Genomic DNA, 27,268 nt, shown 5'->3' with positions numbered 1-27,268 from the left:
CCTGATGTTATAGCTGAGGATGTTGATATCCAAGATAGGAAGAGACTTGCCAAGCAGATATACTTTTGCTTAAGGATTACTCTGATTAAGCCTATAGAGGCATTAGTTCTTTAGTCACAGTTTACTATGGCTCTCTCATGTGTGTAGGAGATAAGTGAAGGATATAAAACTAAGTGAATGCTTTGGTGAAGTCACCAGAATATGAGTATCACTTGCTATTATAAATTAAATTTCCTAATTTCTCTAAAAATTGGAATAAAAAAAGAAACACTTCTATAAAATGTCATAACCCCTGTGATGTTGATGATTTGGATTTTTACACCTCTTAAATGATTCTAATAACCTTCATTCTTAGTTGAATACTTAGATTTTCCAGCCCACTGTGTATAAAATATGTTGGAATAATTCTTAAGTTGATCTTAGAACATTCCAAATATGAACTGAGACATGAAACTTTAGCTGTAATGATTAATGTCTATCATCTCCCCTACTAAAATGTGATCTCCTGGAAGGGCTTATTCGTTTTGTTGGTTTCAGTAAACAAGGCACTTTTTTAAATTCTAGGAAAAAGAAACTCAGAAAGCATTTAGCAAATAAATATATGCATTTATTTCCATCTAAGAATGTTGCTTATAATTTCAATATTGCATATCTAAATAGGAGGTTTTTTCCTTGGAAAATATTCTACAGTCTTCTGGGCCACGATGTCTAGTTGGATTTCAGAGCCATTCTTAAAACAATGACAGGAAGCCCTTGGTAGTCTTGAGAAGTGCTAAAGGTATAATTTCTTTTTTTTGAAGAGACAGGGTCTCGTTATGTTGCCCTGGCTGGAGTGCATAATCATAGTGCACTGCAGCCTGAAACTCCTGGCCTCAAGCAATCCTCCTGTCTCAGCCTTGCAAGTAGCTGAAGTAGAGGCGTGTGACACCATGCCCTGTTCTAATTTCTGAAATATTGGTTTGACCAGTAATTCTGATGGAAATAGTAGGATTTACCTGTAAAAGAAAGAGCTAAAAACAGATAGGTAACAGTAAACAAGAAGATCTTGTAAATCACTTCATAGTTATGCAGGATTGGTTCCAGGACCTCCTACAGATACCAAAATCCACAGATACTCAAGTCCCTGATAGAAAATGGCATAGTATTTGCATATAAACCATGCACATCCTCCCATCTGCGTTAAGTCATCTCTAGATTACTTATAATACCTAATACAATGTAAGTGCTATGTAAATAGTTGTTATACTGTATTGTTTAGGTAAGAAAGACAAGAAAAAAGTGTACATGTTCAGTATAGACACAATATTTTTCTGAATATTTTTGATACTTGGCTAGTTTAATCAACAGATGCAGAACCCACAGATGCAGAAGACCAACTGTGTTTGTTATGTTTGTTCATTGAATAACACTGAATAATATGAACCAGGAATGGTGTGTCATCTGAGAATGAAAGGTGGAACAAGACACAATCCTAACCCTCAAAACACTCATAGTCTAGTAGGCAAAACAGACATAAGAGCTAATATATAATATGAGGTATGTATAAGGTACTTTAGGAGTATAGATGAACTTTATACTGACTTGCTGTACCCAAGGGGGTCAAAGAGGGATTTGAAAGAGATGACATACAGAAACATGAAGTTAGAACTTTACTCTTTTCTATTTAAAGATTTTATATTACCATAGTAGCATTCCTAGTCTTTTGGGTAGCAGATTTGACTACTCTTTACTAAAGGGCATTGGTGTTTAAAACCTCATAATTATGTATGGGGAACAAAGGATCAGTGGTTGAAATAATTGAGGAGAGAAGGAATAGAGAGAGCTGGCCAGCTAATATAATCCTCTATAATCTGAACCAGATTGAGAATTAAGGTCAACCAGCCAGCATGGACAAATCCAAAGAAGTTTTTTTGTTAATGATTCATCCTAGCATTGGCATATGTCTACAAGCAGACAGTGAAGCAGGGTTAAGATATTCTTTGGATATGTATCATGTAGAAAACCATCATAGATTTAACTAATACAATAAAAATATTGTTAGTACAATGTATTCTTAATGAATGAGTGCTTAGCTATGAAAGAATAATTTCTTAAAATTCAGGACAGGTATCACTTCCAGGAAGCCTTGCCTCTCCCCATCCTTCTCTTGCCTCAATCAGGGTTAAAATGCATATTCTGTATGCTCCCATAATGTATCTATACTAACTTGTACTAATAGCACTCATTACATTGTATGGTCACTGTCTATCTCCCTGCTAGGTTGTCAGCTCCCTGAGGGAGCTGTGTCTGTAATTCCATTGCTTTACACAAGTTCGTTCGTTCGTTCGTTCGTTCGTTCGTTCGTTCGTTCGTTCCTTCCTTCCTTCCTTCCTTCCTTCCTTCCTTCCTCCTTCCCTCGCTCCCTCCCTCCCTTCCTCCCTCCCTTCCTTCCTTCCTCTCTTCCTTCCTTCCTTCCATCCGTCCGTCCTAGATGGTGTCTCGCTCTGTCACCCAGGCTGGAGTGCAGTAGTGCAATCTCAGCTCACTGCAACCTCCACCTGCCAGGTTCAAGCAATTCTTCCACCTCAGCCTTCCGAGTAGGTGGGACTACAGGTGCATGCCACCATGCTTGGCTAATTTTTGTATTTTTAGTAGAGACGGGGTTTCACCATATTGGCCAGGCTGGTCTCAAACTCCTGACCTCATGATCCACCCACCTCGGCCTCCCAAAGTGCTGGGATTATAGGCATGAGCCACTGCACCTAGCCATAATTACCTTTTAAAGAGTAAGTACTATATTGATAATAAACAAATAATCTCTAATAGGCTTATTGAAAAATAACAAGAGAGTACCAATTTGGGTAATGGCAAGAACATTGGAAATGCAGCTACATTCCTCTAATTGTGTGATCTTCCCCTGTAGCCACTAATGGTACTAATATATGGTACTAAAACCTTCATTCTCCTTACAGAATGAATTTTAAATGTTCAGATTGGATACTTGGTCTACTGCTGGCATTGTAGGGTCTCAGAATATGATGGTGTATGCCCATGTGCCTCAGGTGCTCCCAGGCCATCTGGAAAGTGGCTTGAATTCCAACCCAGATGAGTTCATCCTGGTTCCAGAGTTTCTTCCCCAGACTTCACCAAGCCTCTGTGATACCCCAGAAGTAATTGGTCTCACAAGTTGGGCCATTCTGGGATGGTACTGAACCTTCTACAATGGTGGGAGAATTGATTATAAACCTGTCCCCAGGCCCAGAGTGCTAGACTGGCTACATGGTGGAAGAGACCAAGCATTCAGACATGTTCTATTAGAACACCATCAGAATTAACCATAAATAGTACTATGTAAAGCACCAGCACAGTGAGTATTAATGTGTCCCTCCATAAAGGCTGTGCCCTCCAGGCTGAGCTGTGGATTCTTAGCTGAAGTTGCTTCATCAAGGAAAGCCACATCACATATGTGACTCAGTGAACCGCCAGTATTAACCAGTAAGTGGGTTAGCGGGTATCTCTTGTTCTGCATAGGAGGGTCCACAAAGCAAATATAGGTGCTGGTTTAGATTATCTAATTTTAGAACACTTAGAATCAAACATTTGAATTTCACTGGAATAGTGCCAACTGGGTAATCAGCTAGCTATGAGTGCTGGAAAATGAATTGCTTATGTAAGTACCTGAGATGAAAATGTTTTGCATATCAGTGTACATGCTACTAAGTGTTAAATCAGGCATTGCACACTATTTCTAAGCAGTGTTCAGAGTAGTTGTAAACAGTTCCACAGGAGTTGCCAGTAGTGCTTGGGTTATACAGGTTGCATATAAAATATACATAGCATTGTATTAAATTTTGTACACACATTTAATACCAATATTCACAGACAGAATTCTGTGCCTGTCAGCATTAGCTTTTGAACTTAATGCCCTTGGGTGTGGTATTTCAGGTCACTGCAAACTTCCGCTGTTGTGCTGACAGGTACTTGTTAGGCTTAATATTCAAGTGATAGTTTTCCACATTACTTAATCTTTGGCAAGAGTTAATTGACTTAAAGCACTTATTATCAGTAAGCTGTCTTCACATGTACTTTCCATCTCAGTAATTAGCCATATTCACAGTGGCTTACCCTTAATTCCAAACTACTCAGTGGTTCATGCCTGGCTGAAGCCTTGCTGACCATGTTACTCTAACCCTATACTTCCATTTGATCCTGCAGATATAGCCCAGGTGTGGAGTCTGCATGGGAGACACAGGAGTATTAATTTCCAGCTGCTACCCTAGGTACAAATATGGATTCTGCAGAGGTAGCTGATAAAACAGATGAACATGTTGTGGTCAGGGTACTAAGACTTCAGGAGCACCTTCATGCCAGATTTCCATATAATTTTCCCTAAACTTCTTTATTCCCTTTGTGCAACATTTTCCTTCCAGTACTTTTAAAGGAAGTGTATTTCCATCCTAAATATCCCAGGTCAAGGGCTTAATTAATGCTTTAAAATGAAGGTTCCAAAACACCAGGAGAGTCTGTCATTTTCTCCGTGGTTTGTTTTGTGAAGAGGGAGGAGAGAAGGTGAGGAGGAACCCCCTCCTGTTCCATGATTACATCCTACCCACTCATTTTCTCCTTTTCTCTTCTGCTTTTGATTTTTAGTGGCGGTCTTAACAGAATGTCAAGATCAATTTGCAGCATGGTTTAACTCAAGGTTTGCGTTCTGCCAGCAGCAATTGTCCCTGCAAACAATGCCGTGTGTTCTTGTAACTTCAGAAGCTTTTAGAGAGATCATGGCTAGGGCAGCATCTAATGACTTTATTAGTGTAGGGTTTCAAAATGGGCTCAGTAATTGTTCATATCTCTTTGTCAGCAAGTCATAATTACTGCTCAGCATTGTCCAAGGGTACACTTGTGAATAGTTTCCTAATAGTACTGAAAGGAAAGGAAAGGGGGAATGGATAAAAGTGATGGCCTCTTACAATTGAGAACAAGCCAGTCTCTATGTAGTTGATGGCTAAACTCTTTATAGTACATTCAACATTCTTTTTTTAAAACAGATTATCCTTTTTTTTTTTTTTTTTTTTTTGAGACGGAGTCTCGCTCGCTCTGTCACCTAGGCTGTGGTGCATTGGCATGATCTTGGCTCACTGCAAACTCTGCCTCCTGGGTTCAAGCAATTCTCCTGTCTCAGCCTCCCAAGTAGCTGGGACTACAGGTGCTTGCCACCACACCTGGCTAATTTTTGTATTTTTAGTAGAGATGGGGTTTCACCTTGTTGGTCAGGCTGATCTCGAACCCCTGACCTCAGGTGATCCGCCTGCATCGGCCTCTCAAAGTGCTGGGATTACAGGCATGAGCCAACTCGCCTGGCCAAAATAGATTATCCTTTTAAAAATGTTCTTTGAGATAATTTAAAATTACCAGTTTATGAGCCTTTTTTACTCTGATTTGGATACTTCCCACACTCCTACCTAGTACTATAGTTACAACTGCCTGGTTGCACATGCATTGTATTTGAATCAAAGCATTTGTTTTTTAAAAAAGCCCATTTTCCTCTGCACTAATCTAATTAATGCTATTCAGGAAATATGCATTTAACTCAGATACAGCTGTCAATAAATAGCCTGTGAAAACTGTTGTCAGAAGCTGAGATACAAAGGTGGTATTATTGGCAAGCCATTCCAAAATAATAACATTTTAAGTTTCTGTCAAATTCTATTTTTCTCATGCACTAGATCTTTCTTATAAGTCTGTTGGTGTTCTCCTTGGTCATCTCCCGATTACTCTGTGTTTTGAATATTCTTTGAATATTCTAGGTATCTTGATTATGAGAGTCACAGAATTAAAAGAATCATCACTGTCTCAAGATGAAGTTTGAGGTTAATTCCAGACCTTTCCCTGTTTGTGATCTGTTGCTGAATCCTTCCCCATTCTGTAACCTGTACCCCCACCCCCACCAGTGTACTCATGTGTAGTCATATGCAAATAGTTACTCCCAATAGCTGGTTATGCTTGTATTTTAGAACATACAGTTTTTATATTGATATAAAACATGAGTAATCGAATGAAACAAATTCCAAAAATAAGATAAATATCTTATTCTAAAAATAAGATAAATATCTTATTCTAAAAATAAGATATTTGGGCTGGGTGCGGCGGCTCACACCTTTAATCCCAGTGCTTTGGGAGACTGAGGCAGGCGGATCACTTAAGGCAAGGAGTTCAAGACCAGCCTGGCCAACATAGTGAAACCCTGTCTCTACTAAAAATATAAAAAACTAGCCGGGCATGGTGGCATATGCCTATAGTCCCAGCTACTTGGAAGGGTGCTTGAGCCTGGGAAGCGGAGGTTGCAGTGAGCCAAGACTGCACCACTGCACTCCAGCCTAGGCAAAAGAGCAAGACCCTGTATGTGAATGAATGAATGAATGAATGAATATTTATGAAGTGAAATATCTTATATATATGCCATCATGTATTTTGCTTTTCTTCTTGCCTGAAATTAAAAAGGTCTGAAAAGATTTGTTTCCTTAACTGCTCTCATTAATAATTTTTATATTGATGATATTTTAGCAGACTTTTTACTAAATCATATCCCCTATGCCATTGAAATTCATAGCACATTTCTCCTCTTCTATAAATACTGATAGTAAAACAGTCAGAGAAATTATAAAAGAAACATGTTAGTTCAGTAACATAAAACCACATAAGTAATTTGGTTCCTCTGACATATTTTACAGTGTTTGCTTGTCAGTCTACATAGATGCCAAAAGATATTTTAAAGCCCAAAAATCTTAATGTTCTAATCTGCCAAATATACCACCAAAAAAAGGAAAGTTTCTGTTAGTCTGGAATTGGAGAGTAGGGTGGAATCCTGTTTCTAATGTGTTCAGGTAATTATTAAAGAATGGATTTCGTGTCCTTTCCTCAAGAATATGTTTGTGTCTTTGTACTTAATAGCATTATGGTAGTAGAGGAGTGACAGATAGTTTTGTATTATTCAGAACAGAGTTAACTATAAAGACTTTTTAAAAGCCATTTGACAGTTTATCTACTGTTGACTAACTCAGTCTGTAGCTACAGCAACAGTTTAAGAATCCTAAATAGATTGCTTTTATGTGCTTTTTTTTCCCTCAATACATGATCAGCACCAAGAAAGTCCTTTTCAGCAAATACTTTTCTACACATCTCAGCTAAGGAAGGGATGAGGCAAGGTCATGTGAAAAATAAAAAAGCCTTGATTGCCATACCTCAAATCTGAGAAATTACATTGCCCAGTCCCAGTAATAAATGAGCTACTCGATTCTCTGAGCAGCTCTCAAATAATTTACTGTCTCAACAACACATTTTATTATGTGGCTATTAGGAAAGCTATGTATTAACTTGTTAGTTCTTGAAGCAGACCTGTATACATTAAAATGTGTCAGTTGCTGTTCTTAAAGAAAACTGATTTTCTATTTTATTTTATTTTATTTTATTTTATTTTATTTTATTTTATTTTATTTTATTTTTGAGACAGGGATCTTGCTCTGGTGCCTAGGCTGGAATGCAGTGGCACAGTCTCAGCTTACTGCAGCCTCAACCTGCTAGGCTCAAGCAGTCCTCCCACCTCAGCCTCCCAAGTAGCCAGGACTACAGGTGCACACCACCACATCCAGCTAATTTTTGTATATTTTTGTAGAGATAGGGTCTCATCATCTTGCCAAGGCTGGTCTCAAATTCCTGAGCTCATGCAATCTGTTCACCTCCGCCTCCCAAAGTGCTGAGGTTACAGGTATAAGCCACTGTGCCTGACCAATTTTCTTTTTAAATTTCAATAGATTTAGGGGTACAAGTGGTTTTTAGTTACATGGATGAATTGTATAGTGTTGAAATCTGGGTTTGTAGTATACCTGTCTTTCAAATAATGTACATTGTACCCAATAGGTAATTTTTCATTCCTTACCTCCTTCCTACTTTCCCCCATCTGAGTCTTCAGTGTCCATTATACCTCTCTATAGGCCCCTGCATAACCATAGTTAGCTTCCACTTGTAAGTGAGAACATGATGACCTTCAGTTTCATCCAAGTTGTTGCAGAAGACCTTATTCTTGTTTTATAGCTGAGTTGTATTCCATTATATATACACACATTATATATATATACACACACACACTGTATATATAATATATACACATACCATATATATATACACACCATGTATCTATACACATACCATACGTATACATACCACTTTTTTTTTTTTTTTTTTTTTTTTTTTTTTGAGATGAAGTCTCGTTGTGTCGCCCAGGCTGGAGTGCAGTGGCGCAATCTCGGCTCACTGCAAGCTCCGCCTCCTGGGTTCACGCCATTCTCCTGCCTCAGCCTCCCGAGTAGCTGGGACTACAGGCGCCCACCACCACGCCCGGCTAATTTTTTGTATTTTTTTAGAGACGGGTTTTCACCGTGGTCTTCATCTCCTGACCTGGTGATCCGCTCACCTCGGCCTCCTAAAGTACTAGGATTACAGGTGTGAGCCACCGCGCCTGGCCATTACCACATTTTCTTTATCCAGTCATTGGTTAATGGGTACTTAGGTTGGTTCCATATCTTAACCATTGTGAATTGTGCTGCAATAAACATATGCATGCAGGTATCTTTTTGATATGACCTTTTTTTCCTTTGGGTACTCAGTAGTGGGATCGCTGGATCGAATGGTAGATCTACTTTTAGTTCTTAGAGGAATCTGAATACTGTTTTTCATAATTTACATTCCCACCAACAGTGTATGAGAGTTCCTTTTCACTGCATCTGTGTCAACATCTGTTATTCTTTGACTTTTTAATAATGGCTGTTCTGACTGGTGTAAGGTGGTATCTTGTGGTTTTAATTTGCATTTCCCTATGATTAGGGATATTGAGCATTATTTCATGTTTATTGGCCATTTGTATATCTTCTTTTGAAAAATGTCTGTTCATGTTGTTTCTCCACTTTTTAATGGGATTGTTTTTTTCTGGATGACTTGTTTGAGTTCCTTGTAGATTCTTGATAATAATCCTTTGTCAGATGTATTTTCTCCCATTCTTTTGCTATGCAGAAGCTTTTTAGAAGCTTTTGGGTTTTATTTTGGAGCATGTGTGTGTGTCAGGGTCCTGGGGTGTGTGTGTGTGTGTCTCAGTCTGTCACCCGTGCTGGAGTGCAGTGGCACAATCTCGACTCACTGCAACCTCGACCACCTGGGCTCAAGTGATCCTCTCACTTCAGCCTCCTGACTGAAGTAGCTGGGACTACAGGCTCATGCCACCATACCTAGCTAATTTGTTTTGTACTAGTATTTTATTTTTTTTTTATTTTTTTTTATTTTTTGTAGAGACGGGTTTCACCATGTTGCTCAGGCTGGTCTCCTGGGCTCATAGAAAGTACAATTTTCAATACAACTGTTTTCTCATTGTTTATGCAGACAGACAGATGTCAGTCATCATAGAATGTAGAGCAATTAAGAAGTAAGGCTCAGTCAGGCTGGAAATATGAAAAACAAGATGATATTAGACAAGTAGTGTAACATTTCCAGATCTTTTTCATCCATAAAAAGAGGGTGACTCACCTATTTGACCTGAGACCTTTGTCTGTAATATTCTGACTTGGATACAATTGTTTTCAGTAGAAAAATGTGAGGTAAGCAAGGGTTCATTTGAAAAATAAATTTTGGTGAAGTTCGATATAATATATCAGATTATAGCATAAGCATGCTACCCTTACCAGTTTGTGATAATCTGATCAGAGTGATTTTAGTGAGGTGTAGTGAAGAAGACGACAGTAATTTTCTACCTCTTTCGTTTTGTAACAAAGAATATCTGTTAAAAGTTTATCAGTAGCTAAAAGCAAGACTATCGTACTGCTTTTTAAAAATCCAAACTACATAATGACAACTACAACAATTAATTAAGTACCTTCTTAATTAATTATATTGTCAGACACTATATAAATGTGTGAATTTAACACTCTCTCTCTCTCTCTCTCTCTCTCTCTCTCTCTCTATATATATATATATATATATATATATATATATAAAATTTAATCTTTTCCACAATTCTGCAGGGTAAATAGCAAGATCCCATCTCACATATGAGGAAACTGTGTCTCAGAGAGGTTCTGTGAGGTCACTGCAATGGCTATACCAGATATAAATCTCAATGCTACCTGTGCTTTTCTACCACGTAATGTTTTTTTTCCCATGATCTTGCCATGCTGAATGATTCAGCAACAGAAATGTATTAGATAACCATCTAGTATGCAAAGTCCTGCAGGAGGTATAACGGAAGTCCATGGACCTTTTGGTCAAGGAACAAATAAACGTGAAATTCACCCAATCTTAGCGTTAGGGTTTAGACATGTCCTTAGCAGTACAACTTGTGGCCACTCAGGCCTTTTTTTCTATAACATGCTTAGCTGATGTTGCTCCAGCCTGTGCTTAAATATTGCCAAGACAAGGAAATGAAAGCTTCGAAAGATAGCTTTTTTTTTTTTTTAGCTGCTCTAAAAACTGGAAACGTCTTTACTAAAATGCTTCTTCTATAGAGAACTTCTACAACTTTATCCTTTTTGGTTCTGGTTTTGCAGTTACCTGATATAAGCCTAACTTCTCTATTGCATTATAACAGCCTCTTATCAATGTAACCCTAGCTCTCATTAGTCCTATTTTCCCTGCCTCTTCCTACCAAATATAATTAGTTCTTTTCACTGTTCTTCATACGATAGTGTGTCTAGGCTCAGCCCCTTCTGAAGGTGCCAGGATCAAGCATAGTGCTCTAGAGGAGGTTTGTCTGGTGCTATGCACAGTTCTATTCTGAAATTTTATTGTGGGCTTCTGTTGAACTCAGGGAATCAACTAAAACCCCATTGTTGTTTTCCAACTTGAGTTGATGCTAAACCAGATTTCTGCCATTCTTTACTAATGCAGTTGATCGACAAGATTGTTTGGGGTTCAGATTCTGTCTGTTGACCTTCACAAGTTTTATCACCCATAAATGAGTCTTAAGTCCTTATCATCTGTACTCCTGTCATCATTCTTGATAATCCTCTCGGTTCCTAGACATGTTCTCCAGAAAATTTTTCTTCTTCCTTGTATTTACATTTAGATGAGTCACTAATAGAAACTATATCACCTCATATATTTTGATTTCAAACATCTGGCTCTGATCACCACTTCCTACCACTCCTGTTTATTTGTTCAAGTATCACTGGTCCTAAAGACTTTTTTATCTCCTCATGCCTTCCAATCTGTTGATCTTTCTCACATCCCATCTGTGCTTTCCTATATCCAATTTTCATATTCCTCATCCTATTTAGACTTTGAGGTTCATCATTATAATTTCCTTGTGATACTTTAAACTGTCTGTTACACTCATTTTGTTGGACCCACCTGTTCACCTTCTGTATTGCAGTTGAACACAGCTAGAGAAAATCACACTGTCTTTTCTCTTCTCTTCTCCTTTTTCTCTCTTTTTCTCTTTTAAATAAACACAAGCTTCAAATAAGCACACAATAATGCTGGGCAAGCCTACTGGGATTTGGGATTCTCTAGTTAGTTTTCTTTGCCTGAATGAGATATCTAGTTCTTACTACTCTTCATTCCCCAAATATATCATTTCCCTCTCTACCTCCCCTTCCCAGCTTCCCCCACTAGTTGCTTGAGAATAAAAGAAGTTATCAGAAAGATAGAAATTAGCCCATTTTTATGTCCTGTCTATATATCCTTCAGAAAGGTCTGATTAACCTTTCTAGAGAAGGCTTCACCATCATTCTTTTTCATAGCACCCTCCTAGAACTTTCCATAATAAGCCATTACTTTTGCTTACTTTAAAATTTGTTTTATATTTCTTCCAATGAATATAAGCTATATAAGGATAAGAGTTATATCAATCTTTTCCACTTTTGTTTCTTATTAAAATGCTAAATAATTATTTGTTTATGTTATAAGAATTTAGAACATCATGATGATTAAGAATATAAATGAGCTTTGGATTTATTCAGACCAGGATTGGAATTGTAGTTATGCCACTAGGCCACCATAATGACTGTGGGTGAGTTGCTTAAACCCTCTAGCTATAGTTTTTTATTTGTTTGTTTTGTTGTTGTTGTTGTTGTTTTGAAACAGAGTCTCACTCTGTTGCCCGATCTGGACTGCAGTGGCACAATCTCAGCTCACTGCAACCTCCACCTCCCAGGTTCAAGTGATTCTCCTGCCTCAGCTTCCTGAGTAGCTGGAACTACAAACTCACGCTACCATGCCTGGCTAATTTTTTTGTATTTTTAGTAGAGACGGGGTTTCACCATGTTGGCCAGGCTGGTCTCAAACTCCTGACCTCAGGTGATCCGCCCACGTTGGCAACCCAAAGTGCTGGGATTACGAGCATGAGCCACCGCACCTGGCCTGCAGTTGTCATACCATGAAATGGAAATAAAACTACATTCCTCAGAGAGTTATTAGAATTAAATGGGATGATTGATTTTAAAGTCTGGTACAGAGTAAGTGCTCAGTGCATTTATCTACATGTAAATATTTTATTTGTCTCAGATATTTATGAAAATGTTAACAGGACAAAGCCAGCTAGTAAACTATTTGAGACTAGTCTCAATTTGGTAGCATTCTATAGATTCAATTTCCTGATGACAAATGAACTTATCTACCTTATCCTGTATTTCTAAATCTTATCTAAAGGATCTTTTGGAACACCTTTTATATGCCTTACTGAAATCCAGATAGTCAGAACTTATGGAATGCTGATGCATTCTCAGTCTAGGAAACTCACAGTTAGTTTTGGGAATAGTGTGTTCCTAATGGCCTGTGCTGCCTGCCGTTCATCACTACTGTATTCTAATTATTCATAAACCATCTTTCTAAGTGAATTTTTAAAGTTTTATAGGGTACTGTGAGCAAGTTTACTGGTTTATACATTTTAAAATCATGGTATTTACATGTTTTTAAGGACACAGATTCCTCATGATAGTTATTTCATTATCATTAATTTTAGCTTTTTACTGTCTCATTCATTCTACCATCTATTCATTTCTTTATCCAAAAAAGTATTTATTAAGATATGTACCATATGTGTACCATATACTGTGTACTATATACCATTAAACTGTGTACCATAACTGTGTGCCATATAGTGTGCTTGAATTGGGAAAATTCTTGCTCCTCTTATATTCTCTCTGTATATATGTCTGGGGTTTTTTCCATTTAGCATTTACAGTTTGCCTCCTTTAAAAAATTGATACAATCTCTATACATAATCTCATAATCTCTGTACATACAATATAAAATAGGAAAATAAAAAATAAAATTAGATGTAAACCAATTAAAAGTAGCAAATAGATATATTTATAAGAACCTGAGTTGAAGTTTAGCTCTAGAATTCCAGTAGGTAAAGGAGAGAAAGGAAATGTCATAGGCATATAATCAGTTTTTCATCTGTCCATTCCATATATATATATTGTATTTCTCTTATGTGCCAGATCATACACCTGAGAGCATTTACATTTTATCATTTACAGTTCTCATCTGACATATGGAATCATAATAGTTCTTCTCAAGATTTCCTGACACTGAAGTCAAGGGAGAATTTTGTTGCATGATTTTATTTGAGAGTCCATAGGAAAAGTAATAGACAATGAACTTATGTTGTTTTGCAGAAGACAGATTATTTTAAATAGATTTTTAAAATATAAATCCCTTGTAAAAGCAGAGAGCTTTGTATTTAATCTTTTTTTCAGTAATGATAATTCTTTAGGGAGTTTAGGTGATGTGATCCTTAAATACTCCTTTTTGATTACCTAACTCATAACAGATATAAAGTTTAGAGGAAAAGCCTACACAGTCAACCTGTCTATTCAACTCTTTGTGTTAAACATCAGCTGTCTCAAGTGAGCCATAATAAATGCTGGGTTACAATCAGCTCTTGCTTGAAAGCTTTGATGAGTGACTAAGATGCCAATATTCTGTTTTCCTGGTCACTTATCTGTTAAAGACTTTCCTCCTGTGGGTGAGATTGCAACTGAAGCACTCCTACATTTTTTTTTTTTTTTTTTTGAGCCGGAGTCTCGCTCAGTCGCCCAGGCTGGAGTGCAGTGGCGGATCTCGACTCACTGCAGGCTCCGCCTCCCGGGTTCACGCCATTCTCCTGCCTCAGACTCCCAAGTGGCTGGGACTACAGGCGCCTGCCACCACGACCGGCTAATTTTTTTGTATTTTTAGTAGAGACGGGGTTTCACTGTGTTAGCCAGAATGGTCTTGATCTCCTGACCTCATGATCCGCCCGCCTTGGCCTCCCAAAGTGCTGGGATTACAGGCGTGAGCCACAGCACCCAGCCATGCACTCCCACATTTTTATATCCACTAGGGTGATAGTTGTTTTCAAATACATAAGGACATTATGTGTAAATGTCAAGGTTCCAAGAGAAACCAACCAACCCTGAAATAAATGATGCTGAAACAGTTTATATAATGATAAAATCACGAAGTGTCCAAATTTGGCTGGGCGCAGTGGCTCATGCCTATAATCCCAGTTACTTAAAAGGATCCATTGAACCCAGGAGTTTGTGACCAGCCTGGGCAATATAACAAGACTGTGTCTCTTATTTTTATTTTTATTTATTTATTTATTTTGAGATGGAGTCTGGCTTTGTCACCCAGGCTAAAGTGCAATAGTGAGATCTCAGCTCACTGTAACCCCCACCTCCCCGGTTCAAGCAATTCTCCTGTCTCAGCCTCCCGAGTAAGTGGGATTACAGGCGCCCACCATCCTGCCCGGCTACTTTATGTATTTTTAGTAGAGACGGGGTTTCACGGTGTTGGCCAGGCTGGTCTTGAACTGACCTCGTGATCCGCCCACCTCAGCCTCCCAAAGTCCTGGGATTACAGTCGTGAGCCACCATGCCCAGCCTTAAATTTTGTTTTTTTAGAACTTAGCTGGGCACAGTGGTGCATGCCTGTAGTAGTCCCAGCTACTCGGGAGGCTGAAGCAGAAGGATCACTTGAGCCCAGGAGTTCAAGCCTTCAGTGAGCTATGATCATGCCACTGCACACCAGCCTGGGCAACAGAGTGAGACCCTATCCCTTTAAAAAAATCCAAAAACGAAAACAAAAACAAAGTCTCTAAATTTGGCAGCTAGAAAAAATTAGAGAACATGACAATGTTAAATATATAGATAGATTTAAAGTAGAGATACATATACTTTAAATCTCTGCTCTGAATAGGACATTATCTTCCAATGATGTTGGTGCATATTCTAGAAGTTATGCAGCAGTATAATACAGTGGCAAGCATGGTGTAAAGAATAACTTCCTGTTTAGTGATCTGAGTCTGAGATTGGTGCTGTAACTTATTTTAGGAAACATTTCACCATATCCTTAATTTGGAGAGATGGGGGTGGAAAAACCAATTTTGACTCTGAAGCACACAAAAAGAAAGAAAAAGGAGTAGTATTTATTAATCCACAGACCAATTCCAAGAGTAGGTATCATCTTCATTTTATAGATGAGAAAGCTGAGGCCCTTAAATTATCCAAAGAAACAGCTAATTTACAAAATCAGATTTGTTCAACTCCATAGTCTTTGTTCTTCCCACAATACTGTGCTGCTTGCAGTAATTCCTAATTTCTCTAATATATTAATATTTGGATATTTTACACCTTTTCTAAGTCACATTTTCAGTCAGTGGGTGGAGACAGGATGAAATTATATAAAAAGTGCACTTTGCTAAAAATCAGACAGTAAGTTTAGAATCATATACTTGTGGACCAACACCTGCTTATTTTGAGGGTTCAAGTGACCTGTGGAGGTGGAAACACAGTGAAAAGGGCCCTGAAACTTAGTTATTCACACTGACTGTCTTTGAATTAAACTGATTTCAAAAGTAGTTGGAAGAGAAAAAGGAAGATTGTACAATCAACATTGTCATAGTGAAGATAAAGGTTATTGAAGCATGAATTGGCCCATTCATGCAACAAATATAGTAGGTGCTAGGAATGCAGAGGTGAGTAAGTGATGGTTCTTCTTCTACTAGCCGTCCTAGGAGTTGCACAGTACATCATCAAGTTGTCCCTGACTTCTAAGCACCCATTCCTTTTTCTGATTTTCCCCAGCACTTCATCTGAACCACTAAATCTAGACCCCAGTAATATACTAGATTACATTTACTGTTTGGAGGCCTTGATTTAAAGACAAAAACCATGTCTTATCTCATCATGTATTTGGTGGGCCCTCACAAATATTTATTTATTGATAAAAGACAAAACACAGAAGAAATGTTATATGGCATTAAACATAAATTGGCTCTCTTATTCACGCCCTGGAAAATTAATCTTTTCTTTACATTACTCCAGAAGAAATTTCTACATTTGGTAAGAGATTGAATTAGATGTTCTCTATTATCCCTCCTAAGAGTCTAGGATCAACACTTGAGAAAAAGTAAACACCCTTTTTATTAAGAAATTTTCAAGTTCTTAAAATAAATGTTTATGTTCTTAGTGGTAAGAAAAAGCCAATTATTATTTATGATTATTGTTCCTCAAAAAAATTAGGATAAATTAGTCTCCTATAAATTAGCTAGACATTGTTATTAAACTTTCAGTGCCTCAAAGTCTTTTGCATTTGAGTGATTTATAGATGGAAACAAAGAGAAAGATTAAGAAATTACATGGCTTTTGCTGGGCTCGGTGGCTTACACCTGTAATCCCAGCACTTTGGGAGGCTGAGGCATGCAGATCACCTGAGGTCAGGAGTTCGAGACCAGTCTGACCAACATGGACAAACTCTGTCTCTACTAAAAATACAAAATTAGCCGGGCGTGGTGGCACATGCCTGTAATCCCAGCTACTCGGGAGGCTGAGGCGGAAGAATCACTTAAACCTGGAAGGTGGAGGTTGAGGTGAGCCGAGATCACACCATTGCACTACAGCCTGGGCAACAAGAGCAAAACTCCATCTCAAAAAGAAAAAAAGAAAAAAAAAAAAAAATTGCATGGCTTTTTAAAAGTCTACTAATCTATTGAGATAATTTAACAGTTTACTATTACAGGAAGCCTCAGGCAGATGAGATATGCTTTTTTAAGTTACATTCTCCCAAAATCTCATCCTGTGTTTTCTTAAAATTACCTTTGGTTTGTGTTCTCCAACATGCATACAATATGTGCATTTGCATGGTGAGGCATTATACTGTCCATTTAGAAAAAAATTTGAGGTCGGGGTGTAGTGGCTCATGCCTGTAATGCCAGCACTTTGGGAGGCTGAAGCCAGTGGATTGCTTGAGCCCATGAGTTCAAGACGAGTCTGGGCAATGCAGTGAAACCCATCTCTACAAAAAAAATACAAAAATTATCCGGGCATGGTGGTGCTTACCTGTAGTCCCAGCTACTTCAAAGGCTGAGGTAGGAGGATCACTTGAGCCCGCAAGGCAGAGGTTGCAGTGAGCCAAGATCACACCACTGCAGAAAAGATAGATTTGAACAGAAAACTCATATAAAATAGAAAAATGTGATTAACAATGTTAAAGGTTTGGGATTACATGCAGTTTTTCTTCATGTAAGGGACTTGCTCTTTTACCAGTTTTATGATTGGCTAACACATTCACATTAATCAAAATTCAAAGGCATAAAAAGGTATCTAGTAAAAAGTCTCCTTCTTAACCCTGTATCTATGTGACCCTCACCAGAGGCAATGTCCTTGTTTATCCATCCAGAGGTTTATTTTGTATATAAACAAATTAATGGCCGGGCTCAGTGGCTCACGCCTGTAATCTCAGCACTTTGGGAGGCTGAGGGAGGCGGATCACAAGGTCAGGAGTTCGAGACCAACCTGACTAACATGGTGAAACCCCGTCTCTACTAAAAATACAAAAATTAGCCAGATGTGGTTGCGCGTGCCTGTAATCCCAGCTGCGCAGGTAGCTGAGGCAGGAGAATCATTTGAACCCAGGAGGCGAAGGTTGCAGTGAGCCACGATTGTACCACTGTACTCCAGCCTGGGCGACAGAGCGAGACTGTCTCAAAAAAAAAAAAAAAAAAAAAAAGAAACCAAATTAATATATATTTATTTTTCCCCAGTTTTACACAAATGGTAAACACAATTTAATACCTTCCTTTTATCACTAACATTACTTCATAAAGATATTCCATATCAGTTAATAAAGAAATCTGTTTAATGGCTACGTAGTATCTCTTTAAATTCCATAATATTCTATAATTTTATTTAACCAAGATTGATTGATTTAGACACAGGGTCTCACTCTGTTGCCCAGGCTGGAGGGCAGTGACATGATCATGGCTCACTGTAACCTCAAACTCCTGGCCTCAAGCAATCCTTCTGCCCTAGCCTCCCAAGTAGCTGGGACTATAGGCATATGCCACCATGCCAGCTGATTTTTTTATTTTTTGTAGAGGCAGGTCTCGCTTTGTTATCCAGGTTGGTCTTCAGCTCCTGGGCTTAAGCAATTTCCTCCCCCCACCTTGGCCTCCCACAGTGCTGGGATTACTGGTGTGAGCTACTGCATCCAATTATTGATGGATTACACCCAGTATTCTGTTACAAACATCCAGTAACTGTGTACATAGGTGATTTCCACATGAAAATACATCTATAGACTAAATGCTTAGTTAAGAGTATGTATGCATTTATAATTTTAATTGGCAAATTTCCCATGAAGGAATTGTTTCAATTTCACTTATACTAACAGTGTATAGTAGTGGCTTTTTCCTGGTTTTACTGTAACCTTGCCAAAGCCAGTTTTGTTTTTTTTTTCTTTACGAATCTGACAGGTGAAAAAAATTTCTTTTTCTTTTTTCTTTTTTTTAAATATAGCTTTAGGCAGTCATGGTGGCTCACACCTGTATAATCCCAGCAATTTGGGAGGCTGAGGCGGGTGGATCACTTGAGATCAGGAGTTCAAGACCAGCCTGGCCAACATGGTGAAACCCCATCTCTACTAAAAATACAAAAATTAGCCAGGCATGGTGGCATGTGCCTATAATCTCAGCTACTTGGGAGGCTGAGGCAGGAGAATCACTCGGGAGGCAGAGGTTGCAGTAAGCCAAGATGGCGTCACTGCCCTCCAGCCTGGGTGACAGAGCAAGACTCCATCTCCATCTCGAATATACATATGTAGCTATTAGGAGCAAATTCAGTATGTGTAATTTTGCATATCTTTTTAACGTACTTATGTGCTATTACTGTGTCCATTTCTAGAAACTTTCTTTATATATTTTTTATCTTTTACTTACTAGTTTGTAAGAATTTTATGTATAATGAGTAAATGAGCTGCTTTTTTGTGGTTTGGAATTCAGAAAATTTCCCCATTTGTTATTTATCTTTTGGCCTAGTTATGGTGTTTTTGTTTTTGTTTTTTCTGTGGTGGATGTGTGTGTGTTTTACCATGTAAGTTTAGTAAAACTCATCAATTTTTGTCTTTTATGTTTCACTCTGCTCCAGCTATAGTAACCTCCTTGTTACCTTTCAAATATGCTAGATACTTTCCGACTTCAAGGTCTTTTATTTGCCATTCTCTACACCTGAAATTCTCTTCCCTGAGATAAATATTTCATTTCCTCCTTCACCTCTTTAGAGTCTTTGATCAAATGTCAGCGTTTCGTTGAGACTTTCCCTGACCACTCTATTTTATATTACAACTTCCCCTTCCCTGCTTTGTTTTCCCTCCATCACATGGAGCTCACAGACTGTTGAGGTATTTATTAGTATTTTTTCAGATCAGATTGGAGTTTACCCATACAAATGAAGCGAGTGGGAATGAATATTTTTAAAGTGGTTGCCTCAGGAGACTAGACGCTCGGTCCAGTGAAGCTATCATTACCCAAAACATTTTTATGACGACTTCTTTTAAGAACTGCCTTCAGAGACAGATTAAAGTCTTACAAAGAAAGTCCTGTGTCCAGAAAGCAATGTGTCTCAAAGTGTGGCCATTAATCACTTGTATCAGAATTACCTGGGGTGGGGTTGGAGACCTATTTTGTTTCCTGAACCTTACCCCAAATCTGTTGAATCACCTTCTCTGGGGGAATGGGGCTGAGGAACTTGCCTTTTAAGTAAATTCCCTAGGTGATTTATAGGCCACCAAAGGTTGAGGATCACGACCGTCACCTTTAGTTTCCCCTAGCTTAGTCATACACTCTGTTTTCCTAACTTAGTTTAGTTTAAACCAAAGATTTAGGATTATGCAATGGTTTGAGTGTCCCCACCAAAACTCATATGGGAACCTTAATTCCTAGTGTGGAAATGTTGGGAGGTGCAACCTTTAAGAGGTGGAGCCTAATGGGAGATGTCTGGGTCATGGACCCACCATGTCCTTGGCTGTTCTCATGGTAGTGGGTTCTCCCTCTTGTTCTCATTAAGCTAGTTTAGTAATCCCAGGAATGGGTTTCTTCCCAGGAGAGCAAGTTGTTATAAAAGGAGGATGTCCTTTCCACATGGGTCCACTTCCCCCTTGACCTTTCGCCATGTTATGATTAAATATAAATGTATTTAAAAGGAAGTAGTGATTTTAGTTTTGTATCCAGTTGTAAATGTTTAAAATTTTGTGGTATTGCACAAATGTAGCATCTATAATGTCTTATTTTCTAAATATTGATACCTGCCCATTCATTTTCTGAATGAAAAAAAACAGTGACAGTGTTTGTTTAGTCAACAAATCTTTGCTACCATATCTTCCTGTGCAAAATAAAGTCTCTTAGTGCTGGCCTGTAGGTATAAACCATCATTTTTAATCCTAAAAGAAATGATGATAAAAGTGTTAAATATTATTATGCATTTAATAATAGTAAAATAGCGACCAATTTTAAGGGCCTACCATATTTTAGGCACAAGTCCAAGTGTTTTCTGTATCTTATTTTGTCCTTACAAGAAGACAAGTGTTTTAAAGGTAAGTGTTATTCCCACTTTATACCTGAGGCTCCTTTAAACTCATGGGAATCACACTGAAATGTAGTAATCAGGAACCCTTAAATAGAGTAGTTGACAGTTTTGTGCCTTCTAATTTTTATCAAATATTCTTCCTTTTACAGCACCTGGTATATGGTAGGTAGGCAGTGAGCATTTGTGGAATTTCACCTCCCTTCCCCTGAATTGCTAGGTTCCATTTAACATATATTTTATGTTACAGTACAGCTTGGTAAAAGTCAGTGACTTAGGTAATTATGACTTAAGTTGAAAGAAATTAAACAATATCCTGTTTTGAATTTAAACAAGATTACTTTTTGCCATATCTGATTTATTAGTAATCCTGGTTTCCATTAACAAGATAGAAATATCTATGCTTCAGCAATGAAAAATTTTACAAGTGATTAATATATGCTAACCATCAGATATTCTGTTTATATTTCTCTCCAAACTTTAAATTAAAACCATTTCGTCTTATCTTACCAATTTTCTAATAGCAAGAACTGGAAAATAAAAAAGTATATCTGACTTATGATTAACTATTTCGTTTCACTCATTGCCTCAACCGTTCCTTCTTCCTTCTCTCCCTTCTTCCCTTGTATCATTCCTTTATTCGTTGTCTTTTCAAATTTGTAATTTTAGCATTTGGCCTTGGGTTGATTTGGCAACTTGTTAGTCCTGTCCTCAAATGTTATATGATGGGTAGGCTGTTTGATTTATTCAGAAATTTTATTATTTAAAAACAGAGCCATTTCCCTTTGTTATAGAATGGTTTGCCCTTGCTTCCCCACTTTGGGTTTGAGATTGCAGGAATTTACTTGTGGAAACCATTTATCCCTTCATGACTTCTAACTCTGATGAATGCCATGTGCAGTTGGTTGACAGCTTTGGCCCTGCCACTGGATGCACTGGTACACTTTTATCTCTTCAAAAGGAAGAAAATACCACAATTATGAGAACCACACATTTTCTCTTAAAATGACTGGTTTTTCCCCCGTCCATTTTCCTTCTAATGTGAACTGAATTTTTTGCTGCTGGTAGTGTGTTATGAATGGTAGCCCTGTGCATGAATGATCTTGGCAGGAAGAAGCAGAGTCTCCTAGCCATGAAAAAGATTTGACATCTGTGCTGTGAAGTACCACCTTCTTGTTAATTATAACGGAATGAACTGACAAGTAGGAATTTTTACAATTTCATACTGTCCATTGGCCCCACAGGCTCTTGATGATTGCAATTTGAAAATCTCAAACATAATTCATATTTTGGGAAGATTGATCAGATTAATTAAAATTTTAAGTCTCTCTTTGATTAGAATAAATTGTTGGTTAAGGCTACCATAAAGTGTCAGCTGGCTGTGTGATCCCTGTGTATCTCCCAACTACTTCCAAAAAATTAGAGTGATTTTCCAATAACTTGTAGAAAATTGATCACTTTGTTGTTGTTTTTTTATAATTTATTGAATGGCTGTGTGCGTTGAGATCTGCACCTCAAATGTGCTTTGTATAGTGGTGAAAGTTTTGTTATATAATATTTTATACCCAATAAGATAACTGTATTTTCATAATTATTTTATCTTCTTGCTCATTTTCACAAAAAGAATATGGGAAGTACGCAATTTCCAGGCAAAATTATCTTGAGATGGAATTCTTAAAATCACTAAACTTGCCTGCTTTTCCCTTTTATTTCTCTCTCTCTCTCTCCCTTTCCTTTCTTTCTTTCTTTTTTTTTTTTTTTTTCTCTTTTTGGTAGGTATCCTGTTTAGCTAGTACTTAATAGCACTTATGGACAGGTAATTTGTTATATCTGCTTAATTAATCCAATCAATGTGAAAGCAACGAGGACTTACTCCCTTTTGTGGGAAATGATGTTCCAACTATTTTTTTTTTTTTTGACATCTTTTATTTTAGAGGTTGCCAATGATCAGGTCAGAGTCAAAACTGACTTAAAATATTTTAGAAAAAAAGCACAACAATATCCTAATTTTCTAGTCTCATGATCTGTACATCCCCATCGATGAGTTAAGCTATATGGGTGTGAAATTTGGCATAGAAGGTTAGGCTGCTTGAGCACCTTTTATCCCATCATAGTTGTGGAATGTGAGAATTTGAATTTTCATGGTGGCATTGAAATTGCCATGAGGTCTGGTTATTGCTCTTCTAAGTGTGTATTTAAACCTGCCTTCCAATGAACTTATTGCAGTGGTGCTAACTTAACACTCTTGCCCACAGTTCTAGTTGCCCTTAACAGCACCTACTTTCTATAGTCAAAGCACAGATTTTTATGGAAGATTCAGTCTAAATTTCTGAGATGAATTTCTGTAGAGAGAAAATGTATTGGCTTTAAAAATTAAGAGGTTTGATTCTGTTTTGAATTTGGATATCAAATGAGTCTGAACGCATGACATTTTGATGCCGTTTGTCTTTTCAAATAGATTTACCTTCTAATGCATGTGATGACAGGACTTTGCTCATCAGCTAGAACATACATTTCAGAGGAGTTGTTACCTAAAATATTATCATAAGGCATAAGAAAACACACGATTTAAGTTGCCTTTCATGAACATAATTAAGAATTAATAAGCCAGTACCAGTGGCTAGTCCCCAGAATTTCCACTGTTTTGCCTTTTGTGACCTGTGTTATTAAAAGTCCATTATTTTTACAGACTTTATTAAATTGGATCTTATTAAAGCATTCTATATTTGCATTTGGTCTTTCATAATTCATTATTATTATGACATTTACTTTTTACCATCAGATCTGAAAACATATCATAAGCTACCCTTTTCTCTTGAAAGAAATGCTAATTTCAAACAGTCCTCTAATAGAAGAGAAAAGCTTTATCAGTTTTTTCATTTATTCCAGATCGTGTTAAGAATACTAATGCTAGACTTCAGTATGCTAATATCTTAGAGCTTTTTTTGGTCAAAAGCTTAGAATTATTATTTTTATCTCATGCTGAGTATGAAACTAGACGACCTGCTACTACTGGAGAAAACATAATTGTAAAGTACAGTTCTTGATTCTAAAGACTTATGAAAATGTTGCTAAAATCTGTTTTTTAGGATGATGCTAGTCTGTCTGTCTTTGTACAACACTGTATTATTCTATTTAACAAATTTTATCCTCTTGAAATTAATTTAGTTTGTTTTTCTCATAGTTTAAGGGTAGTGTTGTAGTGTTTAAGACTAAGAATCCTGCCGGGCACGGTGGCTCACACCTGTAATCCTAGTACTTTGGGAGACCAAGGCAGGTGGATCATGAGGTCAGGAGTTCAAGACCATCCTGGCCAAGATGGTGAAACCCCGTCTCTACTAAAAATACAAAAAAAAAAAAATTAGCCAGGTGTGGTGGTGGGAGCTTGTAATCACAGCTACTCAGGAGGCTGAGGCAGAAAATGCTTGAACCTAGGAGGCAGGGGTTTCAGTGAGCTGAGATCACAACACTGCACTCCAGCCTGGGCGACAGAGAGAGACTCTGTCTCAAAAAAAAAAAAAAAAAAAAAAAAAAAAACGAAGAATCCTATGCTGTCAGCCCCAGACAGCATTTAGGGTATGCTTCCTGCTTTTCTATGTGATAATCACTTCTGTATCATGTCAGATATGTTTGAAAACTCAATATAGCAAGATTTTACATACTGATATCAGGTAGGCTGTCTAATTTAACATAACTAACAACACAATGAGTTCTTTGTTGAAGTACTAGTAAATCTATTAAACTACAAAGCAAAACTTACTTTGTATTTTGTCTCCTTTTAGATTTCTGACTATGTGCAATAGACACTTTGGCAGTGTTGTGGCACAAACCATTCGAACTCAAAAAACAGATCAGTTTCCGCTTTTCCTGATTATTATGGGAAAGCGATCATCTAATGAAGTGTTGAATGTGATACAAGGTAAAGTACATGTCACAAGGAGAGTAAAGCCTTCTTGGTATGTGATAACTTTATAGTTTTTCCACCAAAGCTGACAATATTTCTATTAGTAAATTTGCATTTGAAAATATAGAACATCCTGAAAAATGTCTTCAAAAAGTATAGGTGCTATAAAAAATAATATGCTGCATGAAAATCTAACAGAAACATCTTAATAAAATTGCGCAACCCTTGGGACACAGGATGTTCAAGTTAAATGTTCAGAATTGCTAAATTCTATAATCTAGCAATTAGGACATAATCAGTTGTAAAGTACTTAATTTCTATTTATATTGATTTATTGTTATAATGTTGATTAATTGAAAGAAGTACTTATCTTTAGTTATCTAGAAAATCCAGTCACTGTATATTGAAGATTGAATTTTTCACAATGACAATTGTTTCTTCTTATTTGTATGATTCCAAGCAACCCTGAAGCAGGAAACTGTCGGATGCCTGTGAATTTAACCACAGTGCACATTCTTTACCAAAAAAGAAGTAAATGATTTTGTTTTGTTTACTGTTACTAATGCACTCCAGGGGTTGGTGTAAAATATTACCTTGTTCATTACAAAGCTTAGGTTGAACAGTATATCTTCTATATGCCACTGGGGAAAAGGTTTTTCAAGTGCCTCAAGCTAAAACTGTATCTGGGTACTGATTTCTGCCTCCATTTAAGTCTGGTTGGGAGGAGGGGATAAGTGTAAATTGCAGTGCCTTTAAAACCCAAATAAAACCAGACCTCTAGCATTTTATGTTTTCTCTATAACTAGAGCATTCAATTTCATAAATAGTGTTTAAAAAGACCTCCAGGGGAACTGATTTGCATAGGGTAAATGAATAATGAAGATAACACTTCATTCCTGCTTTCCCTGTCAGAGGCAACATTGCAAGAACTAGTGGTTCTCAGGGTGTGGTTTGTAGACTTCAGACTAGACCCTTTTAGGGTATCTGTAAGGTCAAAATTATTTTCCTAACTGTAATAAGACTTTTTTTTTTTTTTTTTTTGCCTTTTTTACTGTGTTGACATTTGCACTAGTGGCTCCAAAGGAATGGTTTATAAAAACTCTTGGCACCTTAGCACGAATCAAAGCCGTAACACAAAACTGTACTAGTAGTCATATTCTTAATTGCCATGTATTTAGTTAAAAAAAAAAAAAGAAAAAGCCTTAAAAATGTCCTTGATGAAGCAGTAAAAATTATTACTTTTATTAAATTTTAACCCTTTTAATAGTTTGTGTGGCACCGTGGGAGGTATGGGTAAAGCACTTCTGCTGCATACTAAAGTATACTGGTGGTCTCGAAGAAAAGCACTGGTGTGGTTGCTTACACTGAACTACTTGATTTATTTCTTATAGAAATTATTTTTACTTGAAAATATTACTGACAGGCAAACTATGCATATGTAGCCTGGGTAGTTGCCAGACATTTTTTGTGATTTTTTTTTTTAATATTCTATAATGAAGTGTGTCAGCATTCAGCAGAGAAATACATAACTCAGTGAACCAATGTTTTACAAATGATCAGTGCATATTATAAAATCATACACAGATAAAAGATCCTTTCAAAGGGCAATGGATTTTAATGTAACGTAGTACACAGATTTCATTGATATGGTTTCAAATTCCATGTGCATCTAATTTGAAGAAAACTTACACTTGTCAGTTTAAGTGTAGTATCAAAGAATATCCACACTTATCTATGAAAATACTTCTCCCTTTTCCAACTACATATCTTTGTGCGACCCGATTCTCTTTGTAAATTTCAATCAGTACAAGATATTGTAACTGGTTAGTGTAGATGTCCAAGAATACAGAATACAGTTGTTTTCTATTAAGCACACACATTACAGAGATTTGCAAAAATGTTACAGTGCTGCTCTTCTCACTAACCTTTTTCTGTTGGAAAATAGTCATGTTTCATAAAAATGTAATGTTTATATTAACATGCAATGGGTTTATTATTGTTAGTTTTAAATGGATTTATGAATTTATTTCAAATATTTCTATTTTAATTTCAAACACAGTAAATGTTAATAGCCATAATCCATATAAACAAAATTCTTTGGGTATCTCAGTAATTTTTAACAGTGTAAAGGGGTCCTGAGACCAAAAAGTTTGAGAACTGCTGCAATCAACTATAAAGAGTAAGTTTGCCCTGAACTGCATTAACTAGTACACTTTTTCTCTGTCTTTGATCAATAAGGGCTTAAGTATGAAGTACCTACGAGTTCAGTTTGGCCGTGGATCCTTCCAGTTAGGGCTAAAACATAGCTTATAAGTAGTGACTTAAGCCTAAAAATTAATGGCCAGTATGTAGTCAACCTATACAACTGTAGTATTTTCCCACTGATGATTCCAGTATACTCCATATAGTACCCATTTCCCATGCTCTGAGTCTTAGCCACTACAGTTTTTAAATAAAACATAGAAACCCAGAGACTTGTCCAATAATAAAATCTACA

At 37.2% G+C, this 27,268-nt stretch overlaps 1 protein-coding gene across 4 annotated transcripts in view; it reads left to right on the top strand.

Annotated features, from left to right (window-relative positions):
• FAF1 (Fas associated factor 1) overlaps positions 1–27,268 on the top strand; it is a 495,227-nt gene that overhangs the window by 376,540 nt on the left and 91,419 nt on the right. For all 4 annotated transcript variants that reach the window (XM_021922862.2, XM_031668481.1, XM_021922837.2 and 1 more), the window contains one exon: positions 24,650–24,786. In XM_021922862.2, coding sequence (XP_021778554.2) covers positions 24,650–24,786 — 137 coding nt within the window. The remainder of the gene's footprint in view (positions 1–24,649; positions 24,787–27,268) is intronic.

Source organism: Papio anubis, chromosome 1, assembly GCF_008728515.1.
Source record: "Papio anubis isolate 15944 chromosome 1, Panubis1.0, whole genome shotgun sequence".
Lineage (NCBI taxonomy): Eukaryota > Metazoa > Chordata > Mammalia > Primates > Cercopithecidae > Papio > Papio anubis.
Note: the sequence above shows the minus strand (reverse complement) of the source record. Positions and strands in the feature narration are given on the sequence as shown.